This window comes from Rhyacophila brunnea, unplaced genomic scaffold (genome assembly GCF_057557595.1).
Source record: "Rhyacophila brunnea isolate RB1 unplaced genomic scaffold, BYU_Rbru_1.0 scaffold_13, whole genome shotgun sequence".
In the NCBI taxonomy this organism is placed as follows: Eukaryota; Metazoa; Arthropoda; class Insecta; order Trichoptera; family Rhyacophilidae; genus Rhyacophila; species Rhyacophila brunnea.
This window is the reverse complement of record NW_028232785.1, coordinates 18,740,094-18,759,894: the sequence shown is the minus strand read 5'-3', so window position 1 is coordinate 18,759,894 and position 19,801 is coordinate 18,740,094. Positions and strand designations below refer to the sequence as shown.

Here is a 19,801-nt window from a genome sequence, read left to right as displayed (position 1 = left end):
AATCATAGATTGCACGTGCCTTCAGCCGTGCAATTCCTTTTTGTATTCGAATTTAATTTTTACAGTTGTCAGTTGCGAGGTTACGGAAGTAATTTTGTTCAGCTTGAAAAGGATGCACGCAACCCATGGCTTTGCCTTTGTCTCATGCTCTGTTCTTTTATACTCTACTCCTATCTAGCCAGAGACTCTCTTCTCCTTTTATTTTGTAGTTGTGACGATAAGGATCACAACTACAAAATATTAATATATCACAGTGCTTAAAATGGAAAACGACTTTAGGAATAACAGATCGAGGGACGCATACAAAGGGGTCAACTTTTTCAAAAAAGGATATACCCACCACCAGCCTATGCCGGACGAAAACGGGAGAGATAATAGGTGAAGATGAAGGAATTAAACGAAGATGGATGGAATTCTTCAAGGAACTCCTGAACCCTAACTGACCGGATGAAAATACCCCACATGATCCGCGACTACAGCACCAGTGCGACAAACCATGCATCTCTCCACCCACGCTTATTGAAACCGAAAGAGCTATTTTGACACTAAAGAATCATAAAGCACCAGGAGCCTATAACATCCCTGCAGAACTTATAAAGTATGGTGGACACCGATTAATAGCAGCAGTGCATGAGTTAATGCTTAAAATCTGGGAGTCCGAAAGCATTCCAGCGGATTGGCAGATCAGCGTTATCTGTCCAATATATAAAAAAGGAGACAGACTGCGATGTGAAAATTTCAGAGGGATATCACTCCTGAGCACAAGTTATAAGGTATTCACAATGATCCTGAAGACAAAACTGGAAGGTTACGCGGAAATCATAGTAAGTGAATACCAAGCTGGCTTCAGGGCAGGAAGGTCTACAACGGATCAGCTCTTCACAGTTCTCCAAATACTGGAAAAATGCTGGGAATTCGATGTGGACATTTATCAGCTCTTTGTTGATTTTAAGCAAGCATGTGACAGCATCGACCGGGAAAAACTATTCACTGTCTTTCTGGACTTGGAAATCCCACCAAAACTAGTCAAGCTTGTTAGAATCACATTGCAGAATACTCTCCCAGGTGAAGGTGAATGACGTATCTCGGGGTCTTGAGCAAGGAGACGGATTGGCTCTCATGCTGTTCAACTTAGCCCTCGAATCCGCTATCAGAAAGTCTCAAGTGAACAGGGGCGGCACTGTGTTAATCAGACCGAGCCAACTGGTTGGCTACGCAGACGACCTCAACATGATGGGCAGATTCATACAGATTGTGAAGAAAGAATTTGACCACCTTCAAAGGGCCGCACTAGAGATTGGCTTAAGAGTAAATGAAAACAAAACTAAAGTCATGGTACAAAGCCGACAAAATCAGAGTAGGCTGGGCCAAAGTTCCAGTTTTGGAAACCATCAATTTGAGGTTGTCAACCGGTTCACATACCCGGGAAAGAGAACGAGGAACTGGAGGAAATAAAAGCCTGAATAACCGCTATAATAGATCGTACTTCTCATTGCTGCCCATATTCAAATCCAGAAATGTCCACAGAAAAACTAAGACGCGGCTCTATAATACCGTCATACGCACAGTCGTTGCATACGGGTGCGAGTCATGGACGCTAAATGTGAAAGCAGCTGAAATGGTGGATTGCTTTGAGAGAAAGGTCCTTAGGCGGATATACGGACCCATGAATGATGGTGGGGAGTGGAGAATTAGGTTCAACACGGAACTATACCGCTTATACCAAGATTCAAAACTCTCCTACTTCATAAAACTCCAAAGGCTAAACTGGGTAGGCCATGTCCAGCGCATGCCTGAGTCACGGATATCGAAGAAGATCCTCGAAGGAAACACAGGGGAAAAGGCCAGTGGGAAAGCCACGCACACGATGGGGTGACAATGTTACAAAAGATGCCAACCAGCTGCTAAAAATCAGGAACTTGAAAAGACGTGCGTAGGACCGTTCCGGCTGGAGGACAACGGTGGAGGAGGCCAGGGCTTGACTTGAGCTGTAGCGCCATCGAAGAAGAAGAAGAAGTAAGTATACTTAGTCTTCAAAATAGACAAGTTTTCCCACCTCTAGTGGGGATGTACCAAAGGAAGTTTAGTGTTGTATTTAATTTGTATCATATTTCAAAAGTGGCAGCACGGTTATTTATTTTCGTCTATGGCGAAACGCTTACGTCACGTCACGGCTGTTAAGTGCTGTGTGCCACGATGAACTCGAAGGCCAATTGTATTCATAAAATGGATATTAAACGTGAACTAGAAGACTCCGAACCTGTTGCAGAAGGTAAACTATGGTTAGGGGGACCTGTGAATCATGATCCAAACAGCCAGCTGCTTACCTACATAAAGCAAGAGGATACCGATGTGGCCGGATACACCTTTGAGGTTAGTTTTTCATAACGGGATTGTTGTACGTCGTAGTATTGTTTGTTTATTCCATTACCATCTGTAAGGGATCTTGGCATTACGTTTGACAGTAAGCTGTCATTTATTGGTCTAATAGCTATCATTTGTAAAAAGACGCTACAAATATTGGGCTTCGTCTTGGGTACTTCCCGGGTCTTTTTGGATGTTACTGTATTAAAAATTCTTTATAATTCCTTAGTAAGAAATATAATTTCTCTTTCGATCATGTCCATTGCCGAATCAAGTAGAAAGCCGATACATTCACAGCGAGTGATCCTACCTTTTCCGCCCCTCCTGTTGTTTTCTACGAATGACCTGTCATTGTACTATAGAGTGCTCACACTGGCGCGTCTGTCGTGTTTACACAAGAAATGGTTTATTTGGATAGATGAGTTACATGATAAATAATACACTAGCACTTACACACCTTCTACAAATGTAATGCGTAGATCAATGCTACATATTTTTTGGAAATCGATATTACCACCGGTTTTTGCGTGAAGGACTAGTCTGACTTTGACAGCTGATGAATAATATGAATGTATGTTATTTATAAATAACACTGATAGTTAATATTTTGAGAATTTTTATAATTCAATTTGAAACTAGAAAGGGCGAATCAGTATGTCAAGCAATCTGGGTTCTGATTTTGATAGCTGAACAGTGGACCACTCGTTGCTTGTGCAAAAAGTTATGCTCAGGCTTTATTCATCTAAAGATGGCACAGCCGTGTCTGATCCTAATAGAATCATTATGAGCCTCCAAAAAGTAGAGATTTGTATTAACAGATTTTTTACGGGAAATGGATGTTGCAACTTACTCAACCTATTCGGTCGATACTCTTGACTACAAACAGAAATAGAAAAAATGTGTATTCGCAATACCCAGGATTCATACCTGAGACTGACGACATTAGAGGCCGACGCTTAATCCGCTCGGCCATCGTGGGCCGATACTCTTTGTTTCTCTATTTGTCCAGCCAATGCTCCTTAAACAATGCATCACCACTTGCTAAAGTGATCAAATAACAAAATATAACTGCTCAAGTCCAACCGTTGTATATCCCATTGATTTACCAACTGTCTTGATTCTACAACGTGAATAAATGAAAGTTGATTTTTTAACAGCTAGACCACTGACGAATGTCTCAGTACGTAAACATTTTGTTTGCTATAGTTTTTAACTGTCATGGTTTTAGCCATTCTGAAACCTATGTACACTTGCCCTACTTACTAGAGGTGGGAAAACTGGTATATTTTGAAGACTAAGTATACCTATTACCAGTATAAAAAATACTTAGAATTGAAATTTGTTCCAAAATACTTACTAGTGTTTAGAATAGTTGAGCGTTTGGCATGCGTATACGACATAAGTTTTATATTCAACTGGAACTAAAACCAACTCTATATCAGTATTTGAAATATTAACGGCTTCAATAGAATCGCTAAAAATATACTGAGCTGGGTTTTTTGAAAAATTGTCCCATTTATTATTAACACATTTTAAATTTGTTCTTATGTTAGGTTATAAAATATAATATTCATGAATGAATATACAATGATTTGTTATTTCTAACATGTTTTAAGCTGTCATAATAAGCCTGTGCCGTCACCATATTCGCAAGAGAATTTTGGTCCAATAACTACACAAGATTTATAACCTATTGTTTAAACATAAGCGAGTCGCGGCGTTCGCGGCGATGATGTCATACGTACCAACAGTACAACTAGTTAGCGGACGGCGAGATCTCATAGCATGCGTCGAACTTTAAAGTATTTTGTAACATGTATATTGGGCCTCACGTACTGAGTATGGGTAGTATATGCCGAAACTTGAGTACGCAAACTGGTGACAGTATTTCTAACTCACCTCTAGTACTTACCCCTAAGTTGTTACCATATCCATGCAATATTCAGTACCTACTTTCACTTACCTACAATATAATACCAACACATAACAATCTCCTTCCAGATTTACCAAAGTAGGGTGCACCCTTATCAAATAATCGATTTATTTAAAAATGTAGTTATAAATTATTGTTTTTTCAGAAGGCCACTAAACAATCTGATGTTCATTTTCCGGGAGTTGATTTCAAAGAGCAGTATGTTGAAGACGCAATAAGCCAAAGTATTCATGAGGATCCACAGCCCGGTTGCTCTTATTCGGAATGCAATCCAGCAAATCAGGTATATAATCTAATCTAAGCTAGGTACACCGGATAATATATATACTCAAACGTCTTCACTTCCATGCAGCATTCAGCATTTTCCCCTCAAGCACCTGGTAATATCGAAGGTTCGTATCATTCAACCTGAATTTGATCAAATCAAATGGCACCGTTGGATTTGTTGGATTTGGGACCGTTTGGTAGAATGTCCACGGAAACGCTTTTCTGACGTTTGACAGATCGTCATTAGTCTATGAACCCTCCGAATCGGTTTGACGTTTCATGTCAAACCATTTCTGATGGTCCGAGAACGGTTTGATTTTCAATGATACACTGAACCAAACGTTAAATCTTAAACCATTTCCGGTGTATTTACTACTCATACCATTTGTACGTATATTGTCTATGGTTTAGTTTGATTTGTTTGATTCAGGTTGAGTGATACGAACCTCGAATTTGTTGACTATAGGCATGGGAAAAGCCTTTATATAAGAAACTCTTTTCGTTTTCTATATAATACATAAACCGTTAGTGGGGTGTGCCTCAACAAATATATTATATTGTGTTTATTTTATTTTAACATCTATATAATATAATTGTTATTCCCACAAGCCAAAGTAAAAACGTATTCTAATTTCTAGGAAGTTGATTTTAAGGACGAGTATATTCCTGACATAAAATCCCGAAGCAAACATTAGAATCCTTAATCCGGCTGCTCCTATTTATAATGTCTACCAGTAAAGCAATTAAGTACACATTATTCTATAAATTTTAAACAATATAGTTAGTATGACTTGCATTCAAAAAGAAGTGCTAGTCTGCTGCTAAAAATATGTACGTCGTCAGCGAATATACTTAGGATTAAGATTATTTCATAAACATACATCGGAGACTAGTGTTTTATTATGAATCCCCATACAGTCAAGTGAATACATGTAGCTACACGTTTATAACACCTATAATAGAGCGCAAAAAAACACAAATACCGATAGTTAATAATAACGCAATTTGATAAGCATTTCATGTAGGATCTACTAGTTTAATTTATCGCAATTTGGTAGTAGGCTCGTAGCTTTATTGGTTAAAGCATATTAGCGCGATACCAGTGGATTATATGGGTTAAAATCCCGTCGAGCATCGCATTTTTACCAAATGTGATTTTTTTTCTAGTGGGTACAAATCTGAGGCGTTTTCAAGTTATATGTGTATGTTATGTATATTATAAGATATATGTAAGTTTTTATTTCACCCTTTTCAAACGATTGACTAGATTCCAAAATGGAAATTAGATAATCTGAATGTTTCTATATGAATAATTAAAGGCAAACTGTCAAAAAAAATGTTTTGTTTGCTTCAGTAATATATATACATAGTTCACTATCAATATGTAATATTATACCACGTTTACACGTGGTCTAGGACGATTTGGCACGAAACGGAACGCCACGAAATTCGAAAATAAATAGACGTTAGGTACTTATAGGTACTTAAAAAATATTCAATATTATTATTTATATTTAAATGATTATATATTATGATTTAATAGTTGGTGAGAATGTAAATATGCAGACGTAAACAATGATTTAATCGTGCATATGATTAAGTTCCAACGAAAAAAGAGTTTTTTTATTTTATATAAAGCTTTAGGCATGGAAATTCTCAATCCGCGATAAAGAATACATTATGTTAAGAATAAAATGAATTCATACTACTAAGTAGTAGATAGAAACTGATTAAAATACCTCGTCTACACGTGTGTACGACAGTGCGACGTCCAATTGCCCGGAGGCCAGTCGTCCCATTCCCGTTTACACGTACATGGATGTACTGTGCACAGTAAGAAAATGTATGGGGAAACATGAATTATCATGCAGTTGGCAAGATTGCGTGCATGAATCAAGCAAGATTAGAAGATTCCAAATTGTGATGATTTATTGCGCGCAAGTAGGATTATTTTCGATCTGCGCAGTAGAGTGGAGAGCGAGGTAGCGATAGAGATAAAAAAACGAACTACTCATTTTGAGCTCCGATTTTCAATACGACCTGTCAGATACTAGGATAAAATAACAACCTCGCGTCTCGCTTACTCTTGAAGAATGAGATTGGAGAGACAATCCACTTTAACGTGTAAACAGTTATTGTCATGACAGTTTATAATAAGCACAATTGGCGACAATAATTCCATGCATGTGAACAGGCGTTATTACGTAAAAAGCGGGTTAAAGTATCACTAATATTAATATTACCAAAGTCAGCAAAATAAATGTCAAATCCATCATATATTTCGCGTGTTTTATACATGCTATCGAATATGTCAGCAAAACAATATGAGTAAATATGTATAGAAAAACTAACCTCAAAAGTATTACTGGCGTCCTCGACAATTTCTTGCTTTATATAAGCGGTTGTATCTGGGTTGGTTGAATGAACTAGTGGCACATCAAACCAATTATGGCCGTCTGCACCAGTTTCCAATTCACGCGGTTCACGTTTTACTTCCATTTTTCGTATTTATAACAGAGATGTATTGTGTCTAAGGTATCACAAGGTTAGTCCAAGAGTTTTATATACAGTGTTGCCATCTTTATATCACGCGGTCCAAACACTTATAATATTACATGGAAAAATAGAGTACGCATGTAGAGGTTTTTTGTATCACAAGAAGTAGAGAATGGAGTATTTATGCATTTTTGGGTAGGTACCTCTTCCGACAAAAAATGCTTATTAATGAGAAATCAAAAAATTCCGCGTCGTATATTTTAGTGGCGAAAAGAAGGCAATACTATACAATATAGTATGTAGCGCCTGTTGTACACATGCATGGAATCACCTAGGTACTGTCGGAAATTGCGCTTATTTTAAACTGTCATGACAATAACTGTTTACACGTAAAAGTACTAACTGTCTCTCCAAGCTCATTCTCCAAGAGTAAGCGAGACGCGAGGTTGTCATTTTATACTACTATCTGACAGATAGTATAAAAAATCGGAGCTCAAAATGAGTAGTTCGTTTTTTTTACCGGCATGTTCTCTATCGCTCTACTGCGCAGGCGCAAATCGAGAATTATCTTACTTGCGCGCAATAAATCATCACAATTTGGAATCTTCCAATATTGTTTGATTTATGCACGCAATCTAGCCAACTGCAGGATAATATATATTTCCCCATACATTTACTTACTGTGCACAGTACATCCATGCACGTGTAAACAGGGTATATAGGAAGATCTGCAACAGGGTTGTTCTTATTCAGAACAAGTGAATCGGGTAGGTAGTTTTATTATACTGATCGTCTAAGCCTTAGACTCTAAGGGTCGGAATGATATAAGGCCCCCATAGACGGACAGTTCTCGTAGCAGTTTGAACATGGCACAGACAATAACTGTTCAATAACTGTACGTTAGTGGACACACCACAGATCAGTTTAACTACCCCATTTAAAATCTGTCGAACTGTCAACAGACGTGCCCATATACGTACAGTTATTGTCTGTGGCAGATCAAGTGTCAAAAACTATGGAGGTTATGTTCGCCGAGATCATACACAGGGGTGCCATGTGTTAAATTAGTTTTAAGTAGGGTATACTTGAACGAACGATTGATCTACGAATATTTTTACTTTGTTAGATTTATTATGATTACAATTTATTGTTTGTAAATATATGTCCAGATTCTTTTATTTTGAATAAATTATTCATAGTATACTTATTGTTGTTTTAATAAAATTTAATTAAGATAAAATACATACGTATTGTTTTATTTAAATCAGGGTTATATACATTAAATTTGTGTAATATGTTTTATTCAATCACCAAAACAATTTACTTATTGGTTTTGAATAATATCTATTAATTTGGTACATATTATAACATTAAGATAATACTAAATTTACGTAAGTACATATTTCTTTTGTCTAGATTTATTTTACATCAAGTTTACATTTTATTTTTTTATTTACATTTAAGTAGTGGAAAATATTGTTTGCGGTACCTAGTTGACACCACAATATTCGTAATTATAATTATAATATGAGTATCTCGCAAAAGAACTAACACGCAACAAAAATAATATACTTCTTACGAACGAACTATGACAGAACTGTCAAAATTTGCCGCCAAATCGCGCCAGCTACTCCTACTTTACGTTTCCAGCATCTAACGTCAAACGAGAACTTTCGGCTAGTTGAAATTCCAACAGTTTTACAAAAACACGGGAGTGGGGGGTCGCTGGCAGTTTGAACATGGCACATATCTGAAAGGTCGAAAAGTGTCCGTCTATGGGCGCCGCAGATTATCTACCAAAGATAACTGTATAGTTATTAACTGGCATGTTCAACCTGTTACGAGAACTGTCCGTCTGTGGCCGGCAATAGTGATGGAATGAACCGACAACATTCGAATATTTTGATATTTTTGACTTTCAGTAAAATGCCAGAAACATAGAAATAATAAAAACAATATCATCAATGACGACAATAAAATCTTCGTATACTTACTGATTTATTTTTTTCAACCATGTCGGATGCTAATAGGATCACAATGTGAATACGTGTATTAAATAAGGCTCTAAGTACCAAAAAGTCGTATTGCCTGTAGTTACAAAATACCGAGTCATTGCAGTAAAATTTCATGAAGCAGACCTTTTGAAAAATGTAGTTTTACAGTGTGAAGCAATCACAGCAGCTTCTATAACTTTAGGTATTAAGAACTCACAAGTGTCAACACACCATCGTCAGCTATTTTATATTGAATGCCGTTGACCACTGTAGTGCTACTTACACCATTATAAATAAAACACGCCAACGGACTTACAACGTCGACATGTTTAATTATTTTGCTGTATTTTTTTGACTTGCTTGAGGCACTTAGACTATAGTTGAAGTTATTGGCGTTGGTATGTAGAACATTTTTCTATAAAAATGTCATTTTTTATTATTTTGGTACTTAGCGCTTTACATACACGTATTCATGTGAATTCACAGATAGAATATCAGTACCTCAGCGGCAGACGGATGCAACTCCGTTTTTGGAGAAAATGAGTTTTTTTAAGAATCGTTATGCTAGAGGCTTTATTTATTAGAAGCAGAGAGATGAAAGTCCTAGTTGCTATAATAACAAAAGATATAAAGAATAGCATAAAGATACAAATGCCATACCTACCTTAGAAGCAGAAAGATGCAAATGCAATATTCTGCAATATTATGTACTAAACTAGAACCAGCCGGGAGAAGAAGCCGGCTTTAGAAGAAGATAGAACTATGGACCATATCCAAGTGATCAGAGAAATCAGAGCGGTAACAGGAATATAACTTGCGCTATCCATGGGTTTCATAGACTATGAGAAAACGTTCGATTCCATAAAGAAATTTCCAATACTCGATGCACTCAGAAATCAAGTAGTCCCCGGGTGATATATATAAATATTTTCAATAATATATATAGTAGCGCAACAACATCTTCATAAACCATCACGCATTTTCTATCAGCAAAGGAGTCCGACAAGGTGATACAATCTCACCTAAACTATTTACAGCTACCCTTGAAGACTTATTCAGGCAACTTGACTGGAATGACAAGAGTCCCCATAAATGGAGAATACGTGAGTCATCTGCGCTTTGCCGATAACAATACATAGTAGTTTGCAAGACTCAGAAGACTCCCAAAGCAGAATGCAGGAACTCGCTGAAGTAAGCAACAAAGTAGGCTTGAAAATAAATGTATCAAAGAAGAAAGTGATGTTCAACTGCTTTGCGGGCCAAAAAGAGATCCTCATCAATGCCATTCAGCTCTAACAGGTGTAAAACTACATCTATCTGGCACAACAAGTGTCTATAGATGTATGTATATTTGATGAAATTGTTCACAGAGTAAAGCTAGGCTGGAGTGCTTTTGGCCGCCTGAATAATGTCTTCAAAAGTGACCTTCCACTGTACCTAAAGCCCAAAGTCTTCAACCAGTGTGTGCTTCCCGTGATCACATATGCGTGTGAAACATGGACCCTAAGTAAAAGAGAGATCCAGAAACTTAGAGTAGCACAACGTGGTATGGAGAGGTGCATCCTGGGCATAACGCGAAAGGACAAAAAGAGGAATGAGTGGATAAGGAAGTAGACAAGGGTTTGCGATGTAGTAGTGTTTATTAAAAGCGTTAAATGGAGATGGGCTAGACACATAGCTCGAAGAAGAGACAATCGTTGGACAAATCTTGTCATCCAGTAGTATTCAAGAAGTACAAAACGTCCGCAAGGTAGACCCAGAGGCCGCTGGATCTATTAAATGATAAAGTTCTGCGGAAGTACATGGCAGCGAAATGCACAGGACCGAGAGAAGTAGAATCAGCTTGGATATTAGCGAGGCCTTCATCCAGCAGTGAATAGATTCAGGCTCATGATGATGGCATAATAAAATTTAAAAAGAAATGTGTTTTGCTTTGGTATATTATTTATACTTATAAGTTTTTTTAACTTATAAATTGTTTTATTTTGGGTAGGTAAATAAGATACAAGTCCACATTCGCAAAATATCTTTAGAGGTAGAAGGATACAAATCCATACTTCGTTTTTTAGATATAAAATTGTGTTATATTTATTCTTTTCTTACATATTCCAGAAGTATTTTAATTGAATTAGAATACAAAAAATAATGATCATTCTATGTATATTTTCTTGGAATTTATGAGTATTTTTGTTTTTTGGCTTTCCTGAACAATTTGGTATTTGGCACTTGCATCCGTCTGTCTCTGAGGTACCTACAGATATTTGTATTAACAGATTTTTATGGCAAATGGATGTTATCTACTTGCTCAAGCTATTAGGTCTATACTCTTGACTCCAAACGCGAGTTGAAAACAATATGTGTATTCAATTGCCAGACCCACGATATTGTAGGCCGGTGCTTAAGCCATTCGGCCATCGTAGGCCAACACTAATACCTATTAAAAATTAAGTTTTTATGATTTCGATACCTACTTCTCTTTAGTCAGCATTTTAATTCCATCATACCCAAGTGAACAGCCCATATATTATAAGGAACACTCCGCATTTGCTATAATTATCATTTACGTAAAGCGACAGTAGGGTGTGCCTCAACAATAATATATATTTTTTTTTAAATTTGAAATTCATTCGCACAACCCTTCCACTAGGTAATAAATCATTGACGTACTAATTTCAGCGCTCGGAATGGAAAATTTTACGAACCGTAGCGCTAAATATTTTTTAAAAATATTAAGATATTTATCTAATTTTATGTTTATTTTATAACTTCGAATTTTATAAATGTGTTGGATTTTTCGTTATATGAGCTCAAATGGCTAAAATATTTTTTCCACGAGACGGAACGGATTTTTTTTCGTTTTCATGAACCGGAACGGCGCTCCGGTGCGTTCCGGTCCATTTCGAGCCCTGACTAATTTTCAGAAATATGATTTTAGCAACTAGATGCTCTTATTTCTAATGCACACCTACCAGTAAATCAATTGCAAAATATTCTAGAATTTATTAGCAGTATAGCAAGCGGGTACATAGCACATCCGATATTAAAATTGAGTAATGGTTTAACATGTCCAGCATGGTTATAATATTATATTCTTAGAGATCGTGTTAACCTGGAGAAATTGATGGACTTATCTTATAAATATTTTTTTCCCATTATGTCCAAATTTTATTTTTTTATTATCATCAGCCGGGGTCATTCCACTGCTGGATGAAGGCCTCCCCAAGCTTTCTCCCACTCTCTCAGTCCTGTATCGTTTTACCGATTCGTCAATCCAGCGGCTTTTAGGGCGACCCTGTGGCCGTTTCGTGCCCCTTGGGTACTACTGTATGACGGCATTTGTCCAGCGGCCGTCCTTTCGACGAGCAATGTGCCCCGCCCATCTCCATTTCAGCTGTTTGGCAACGTCTATTACATCGCGTACTCCTGTCTGCTTCCTAACCCATTCGTTTCTCTTACGGTCCTTTCACGTGATGCCCAACACACACCTCTCCATGCCTCGCTGTGTGATTATTAGCCTTTGGACATCTCTCGTGTTGACACGGGTAGCACACATTGGTTGAACACCCTACGCTTAAGACATAATGGTAGATAAATTACAAAAGCATTCGATCTGATTTCAAGAATCTAAGAAATTCTGAATTAAAGCAATATAATTGTGACCATTGTAATCACTCATGTAAAAGATCTAATGATATGAAAAGGCACATAATGATTCATTCTGGTGAAAAGCCTTTTAAATGTGACCAATGTAATTACTCTTGCAGTCAATCTGGTCATATGAAAAAACACAAAATGACTCATTCTGGTGAAAAGCCTTTTAAATGTGACCAATGTAATTACTCTTGTATAGCATCTGGTTATCTGAAAACACACAAAATGACTCATTCTGGTGAAAAGCCTTTTAAATGTGACCATTGTAATTATTCTTGTGTAACATCTAGCACCATGAAAGTACACAAGATTATTCATTCTGGTGAAAAACTATTTAAATGTGTCCAATGTAATTATTCGTGTTTCACATCTCGGAGGTTGAAACAACACGAAATAACTCATTCTGGTGAAAAACCATTTAAATGTGACCAGTGCAATTTTTCTTGTGCTTCCCATTTTTCAATAAAAAATCACAAAATGACTCACTCTGGTGAAAAGCCATTTATATGTTCCCACTGCAACTACTCTTGTATTCATTCTACTGCTATGAAAAAACACAAAATGATTCATTCTGGTGAAAAGCCATTTAAATGTGACCAATGTAATTACTCTTGTATTACATTTGATTCAATAAAAAATCACAAAATGAATCATTCTGGTGAAAAACTATTTAAATGTGACCAATGCAATTTCTCTTGTATTAGATTTGATTCAATAAAAAAACACAAAATGACTCATTCCGGTGAAAAGCCTTTTAAATGTGACCAATGTAATTACTCATGTATAACATCTAGTGATATGAAAAAACACAAAATGACTCATTCTGGCGAAAAGCCATCAAAATGTGACCAATGTAATTACTCATGTATAACATCTAGTGGTATGAAAACACACAAAATGACTCATTCTAGCGAAAAGCCATTTAAATGTTACCACTGCAATTACTCTTCTAATCATTCTACTAATATGAAAAAACACAAAATGATTCATTCTGGTGAAAAGCCATTTAAATGTGACCAATGCAATTTCTCTTGTATTAGATTTTATTCAATAAAAAAACACAAAATGACTCATTCCGGTGAAAAGCCTTTTAAATGTGACCAATGTAATTACTCATGCATAACATCTAGTGATTTGAAAAAACACAAAATGACTCATTCTGGCGAAAAGCCATCAAAATGTGACCAATGTAATTATTCATGTATAACATCTAGTGGTTTGAAAACACACAAAATGACTCATTCTAGCGAAAAGCCATTAAAATGTGACCATTGTAATTACTCATGCATAAGATCTGATCAAATGAAAAGACACAACATAATTCATTCTGGTAAATAACCACTTAAATGTAACTATTGTAATTACTCTTGTAAAATATCTAGTAATTTGAAAAAACACGAAATGACTTATTCTGGTGAAAAGCCATTTAATTGTGATCAATGTTATTGCTCTATCTGGCTATATGAAACTACACAAATTTATTCATTCTGGTGAAAAGCCTTTCAAATGTGCCCAATGTAATTACTCTTGTAATAGATCTAGTTTGATGACATTACACAAATTGTTTCATTGTGGTGGTAAACCATTTAAACAATCTAGTGCTCTAAAATTTCACAAAATGACCCATTCTGATGAGAAGCCATTTAAATGTGACCTATGTAATTTCTATTGTATAAATCGAGTGATATGAAAATATACAAAGTGATTTATTTTGGTGAAAAGCCTTCTAATGTGCCCAATGTAATCACTCTTGTAATAGATCTTGTTTGATAAAATTACACAAAATTGTTATTACTCTTTTAAAATTTACATGACTTTCTTTGTGCACGGTAAGTAGTCTTGACTTCATTAATTTATTGACAATGAAACGTAGGTATTTTATTTTCAATTTACTACCAATTTACTGTTTGTGACACGAACCACTTAAATTCGATAATAAACCTCAAAAAATAATATAATTTTGTTTTTATTGATAAAGCCAATTCACATACTCGTGGCATACATCACTTTGAGAATGACAATACATACAACAGGGCCGCTCATATAGAATAATAATTATAACAAACTGCATTAAGTTCATACAATATTTTCCGATTTGCCCTATGTCCAAACAAAAATATATCAAGACTATTTTGTCCACCTTTTGTGATGTATAAGTGTTTTATGAATTAATGGCAGGTGCTTCTCTCTGTAAAAGCGAGCATGAGACGTCAAATATGGTCGTAGGGTTACCTATTCTTTCGAGCCGCGTCCGCCACTCCAATCGAACACCTTGCAACTGACAACTAAATTAAATATAATTGTGATTCTCATGGTTGAAAGCACGTGGAATCCAAGCCAAGAAGAACATAATAATTAGGGCGCTACACGATCTTAACGATCGTGAAAGATAAATCCATCAAGTGAGAAATAGATAAATAAAAAACCGATTAATACTTTGACCGATGAATTCATCGCATCAAACAAAAAGTTTACTAATAAAATTTTAAATATAATTCTTGATCATTTTAGAAATATTTTTTATTATAAAAAGCATCAAATTTCGTAAATTTATAGAACTTAAAAATTAAGGTCGTTCTCATTTGAAAACGGAAGTGCAAGGGAGGGGCTTGTTACTTCACAGTTTTAACACGTCGACAAGTGTTCTTCTTCGACAGTATGTGTATTTCGTATTGTTTAAATGAATATGTACGTCAGTTAAATATGTTTTTTCAGACGATTACTTATGTTTCCAACCAGTGACGTCCCTAGATAAAATGCCGCCCCTAGGCAGCGCCAAAATACCGCCCCATTTTTTTATACAGTATTTTTATTACTAGAAGTCGTTAAGTATACACATCTATGCATTTCTCCAGGTCAACACCATCTCTAGGATTATCTAAAGAAAACTTCATTTATACATAGAGAGGTGGGTGCCAAAGATGATGAAAACCTCATTCTATAGAGATGAGTTTAAATGTATGAAATTAAAGCGAAAAAAGGACCATCTTTATTATCAATATTCAATAAATTATTAACGATTTTAATAACATTTTTGCAAATAAAATTATTTAGTAAGTACTACTTACATTACTTAGAATCAATATAAAGTGAAGCATAATTAAATGCAAAAATAGCCGAATCTCTAAGCAAACAGCAATAGCACTAGGTATAATAAATTAAAACAAGCGAAGCTGACATAATAATATAGGTGTGTAACATTATATTTAATGATAAACTGGAAAAAAATATTATATGGATGGAATGCTTTCGGACGTCTGAATAGTATCTTCAAGAGTGACCTACCATTATGTCTTAAGCGTAGGGTGTTCAACCAATGTGTGCTACCCGTGTCAACACGAGAGATGTCCAAAGGCTAATAATCACACAGCGAGGCATGGAGAGGTGTGTGTTGGGCATCACGTGAAAGGACCGTAAGAGAAACGAATGGGTTAGGAAGCAGACAGGAGTACGCGATGTAATAGACGTTGCCAAACAGCTGAAATGGAGATGGGCGGGGCACATTGCTCGTCGAAAGGACGGCCGCTGGACAAATGCCGTCATACAGTAGTACCCAAGGGGCACGAAACGGCCACAGGGTCGCCCTAAAAGCCGCTGGATTGACGAATCGGTAAAACGATACAGGACTGAGAGAGTGGGAGAAAGCTTGGGGAGGCCTTCATCCAGCAGTGGAATGACCCCGGCTGATGATAATAAAAAAATAAAATTTGGACATAATGGGAAAAAAATATTTATAAGATAAGTCCATCAATTTCTCCAGGTTAACACGATCTCTAAGAATATAATATTATAACCATGCTGGACATGTTAAACCATTACTCAATTTTAATATCGGATGTGCTATGTACCCGCTTGCTATACTGCTAATAAATTCTAGAATATTTTGCAATTGATTTACTGGTAGGTGTGCATTAGAAATAAGAGCATCTAGTTGCTAAAATCATATTTCTGAAAATTAGTCAGGGCTCGAAATGGACCGGAACGCACCGGAGCGCCGTTCCGGTTCATGAAAACGAAAAAAAATCCGTTCCGTCTCGTGGAAAAAATATTTTAGCCATTTGAGCTCATATAACGAAAAATCCAACACATTTATAAAATTCGAAGTTATAAAATAAACATAAAATTAGATAAATATCTTAATATTTTTAAAAAATATTTAGCGCTACGGTTCGTAAAATTTTCCATTCCGAGCGCTGAAATTAGTACGTCAATGATTTATTACCTAGTGGAAGGGTTGTGCGAATGAATTTCAAATTTAAAAAAAAATATATATTATTGTTGAGGCACACCCTACTGTCGCTTTACGTAAATGATAATTATAGCAAATGCGGAGTGTTCCTTATAATATATGGGCTGTTCACTTGGGTATGATGGAATTAAAATGCTGACTAAAGAGAAGTAGGTATCGAAATCATAAAAACTTAATTTTTAATAGGTATTAGTGTTGGCCTACGATGGCCGAATGGCTTAAGCACCGGCCTACAATATCGTGGGTCTGGCAATTGAATACACATATTGTTTTCAACTCGCGTTTGGAGTCAAGAGTATAGACCTAATAGCTTGAGCAAGTAGATAACATCCATTTGCCATAAAAATCTGTTAATACAAATATCTGTAGGTACCTCAGAGACAGACGGATGCAAGTGCCAAATACCAAATTGTTCAGGAAAGCCAAAAAACAAAAATACTCATAAATTCCAAGAAAATATACATAGAATGATCATTATTTTTTGTATTCTAATTCAATTAAAATACTTCTGGAATATGTAAGAAAAGAATAAATATAACACAATTTTATATCTAAAAAACGAAGTATGGATTTGTATCCTTCTACCTCTAAAGATATTTTGCGAATGTGGACTTGTATCTTATTTACCTACCCAAAATAAAACAATTTATAAGTTAAAAAAACTTATAAGTATAAATAATATACCAAAGCAAAACACATTTCTTTTTAAATTTTATTATGCCATCATCATGAGCCTGAATCTATTCACTGCTGGATGAAGGCCTCGCTAATATCCAAGCTGATTCTACTTCTCTCGGTCCTGTGCATTTCGCTGCCATGTACTTCCGCAGAACTTTATCATTTAATAGATCCAGCGGCCTCTGGGTCTACCTTGCGGACGTTTTGTACTTCTTGAATACTACTGGATGACAAGATTTGTCCAACGATTGTCTCTTCTTCGAGCTATGTGTCTAGCCCATCTCCATTTAACGCTTTTAATAAACACTACTACATCGCAAACCCTTGTCTACTTCCTTATCCACTCATTCCTCTTTTTGTCCTTTCGCGTTATGCCCAGGATGCACCTCTCCATACCACGTTGTGCTACTCTAAGTTTCTGGATCTCTCTTTTACTTAGGGTCCATGTTTCACACGCATATGTGATCACGGGAAGCACACACTGGTTGAAGACTTTGGGCTTTAGGTACAGTGGAAGGTCACTTTTGAAGACATTATTCAGGCGGCCAAAAGCACTCCAGCCTAGCTTTACTCTGTGAACAATTTCATCAAATATACATACATCTATAGACACTTGTTGTGCCAGATAGATGTAGTTTTACACCTGTTAGAGCTGAATGGCATTGATGAGGATCTCTTTTTGGCCCGCAAAGCAGTTGAACATCACTTTCTTCTTTGATACATTTATTTTCAAGCCTACTTTGTTGCTTACTTCAGCGAGTTCCTGCATTCTGCTTTGGGAGTCTTCTGAGTCTTGCAAACTACTATGTATTGTTATCGGCAAAGCGCAGATGACTCACGTATTCTCCATTTATGGGGACTCTTGTCATTCCAGTCAAGTTGCCTGAATAAGTCTTCAAGGGTAGCTGTAAATAGTTTAGGTGAGATTGTATCACCTTGTCGGACTCCTTTGCTGATAGAAAATGCGTGATGGTTTATGAAGATGTTGTTGCGCTACTATATATATTATTGAAAATATTTATATATATCACCCGGGGACTACTTGATTTCTGAGTGCATCGAGTATTGGAAATTTCTTTATGGAATCGAACGTTTTCTCATAGTCTATGAAACCCATGGATAGCGCAAGTTATATTCCTGTTACCGCTCTGATTTCTCTGATCACTTGGATATGGTCCATAGTTCTATCTTCTTCTAAAGCCGGCTTCTTCTCCCGGCTGGTTCTAGTTTAGTACATAATATTGCAGAATATTGCATTTGCATCTTTCTGCTTCTAAGGTAGGTATGGCATTTGTATCTTTATGCTATTCTTTATATCTTTTGTTATTATAGCAACTAGGACTTTCATCTCTCTGCTTCTAATAAATAAAGCCTCTAGCATAACGATTCTTAAAAAAACTCATTTTCTCCAAAAACGGAGTTGCATCCGTCTGCCGCTGAGGTACTGATATTCTATCTGTGAATTCACATGAATACGTGTATGTAAAGCGCTAAGTACCAAAATAATAAAAAATGACATTTTTATAGAAAAATGTTCTACATACCAACGCCAATAACTTCAACTATAGTCTAAGTGCCTCAAGCAAGTCAAAAAAATACAGCAAAATAATTAAACATGTCGACGTTGTAAGTCCGTTGGCGTGTTTTATTTATAATGGTGTAAGTAGCACTACAGTGGTCAACGGCATTCAATATAAAATAGCTGACGATGGTGTGTTGACACTTGTGAGTTCTTAATACCTAAAGTTATAGAAGCTGCTGTGATTGCTTCACACTGTAAAACTACATTTTTCAAAAGGTCTGCTTCATGAAATTTTACTGCAATGACTCGGTATTTTGTAACTACAGGCAATACGACTTTTTGGTACTTAGAGCCTTATTTAATACACGTATTCACATTGTGATCCTATTAGCATCCGACATGGTTGAAAAAAATAAATCAGTAAGTATACGAAGATTTTATTGTCGTCATTGATGATATTGTTTTTATTATTTCTATGTTTCTGGCATTTTACTGAAAGTCAAAAATATCAAAATATTCGAATGTTGTCGGTTCATTCCATCACTATTGCCGGCCACAGACGGACAGTTCTCGTAACAGGTTGAACATGCCAGTTAATAACTATACAGTTATCTTTGGTAGATAATCTGCGGCGCCCATAGACGGAC

At 36.2% G+C, this 19,801-nt stretch overlaps 1 protein-coding gene across 2 annotated transcripts; it reads left to right on the top strand.

Moving 5' to 3' along the window:
• Positions 1 to 2,160: 2,160 nt before the first annotated feature.
• Positions 2,161 to 14,649, top strand: LOC147076779 (uncharacterized). 2 transcript variants are annotated; one of them, XR_015069362.1, is made up of 4 exons: positions 2,161 to 2,373; positions 4,443 to 4,580; positions 6,619 to 6,900; positions 12,643 to 14,649. XR_015069362.1 is itself a non-coding variant. In XM_085940463.1 (3 exons), the coding sequence occupies exons 1-3, from the start codon at positions 2,197 to 2,199 to the stop codon at positions 5,257 to 5,259; spliced, it is 372 nt and encodes a 123-aa protein (XP_085796589.1). In that variant the 5' UTR covers positions 2,161 to 2,196; the 3' UTR covers positions 5,260 to 5,315. The 2 variants fall into 2 exon arrangements, 1 of the variants encoding a protein (XP_085796589.1); XM_085940463.1 differs by lacking the exons at positions 6,619 to 6,900; positions 12,643 to 14,649 and adding an exon at positions 5,203 to 5,315.
• Positions 14,650 to 19,801: the final 5,152 nt, after the last annotated feature.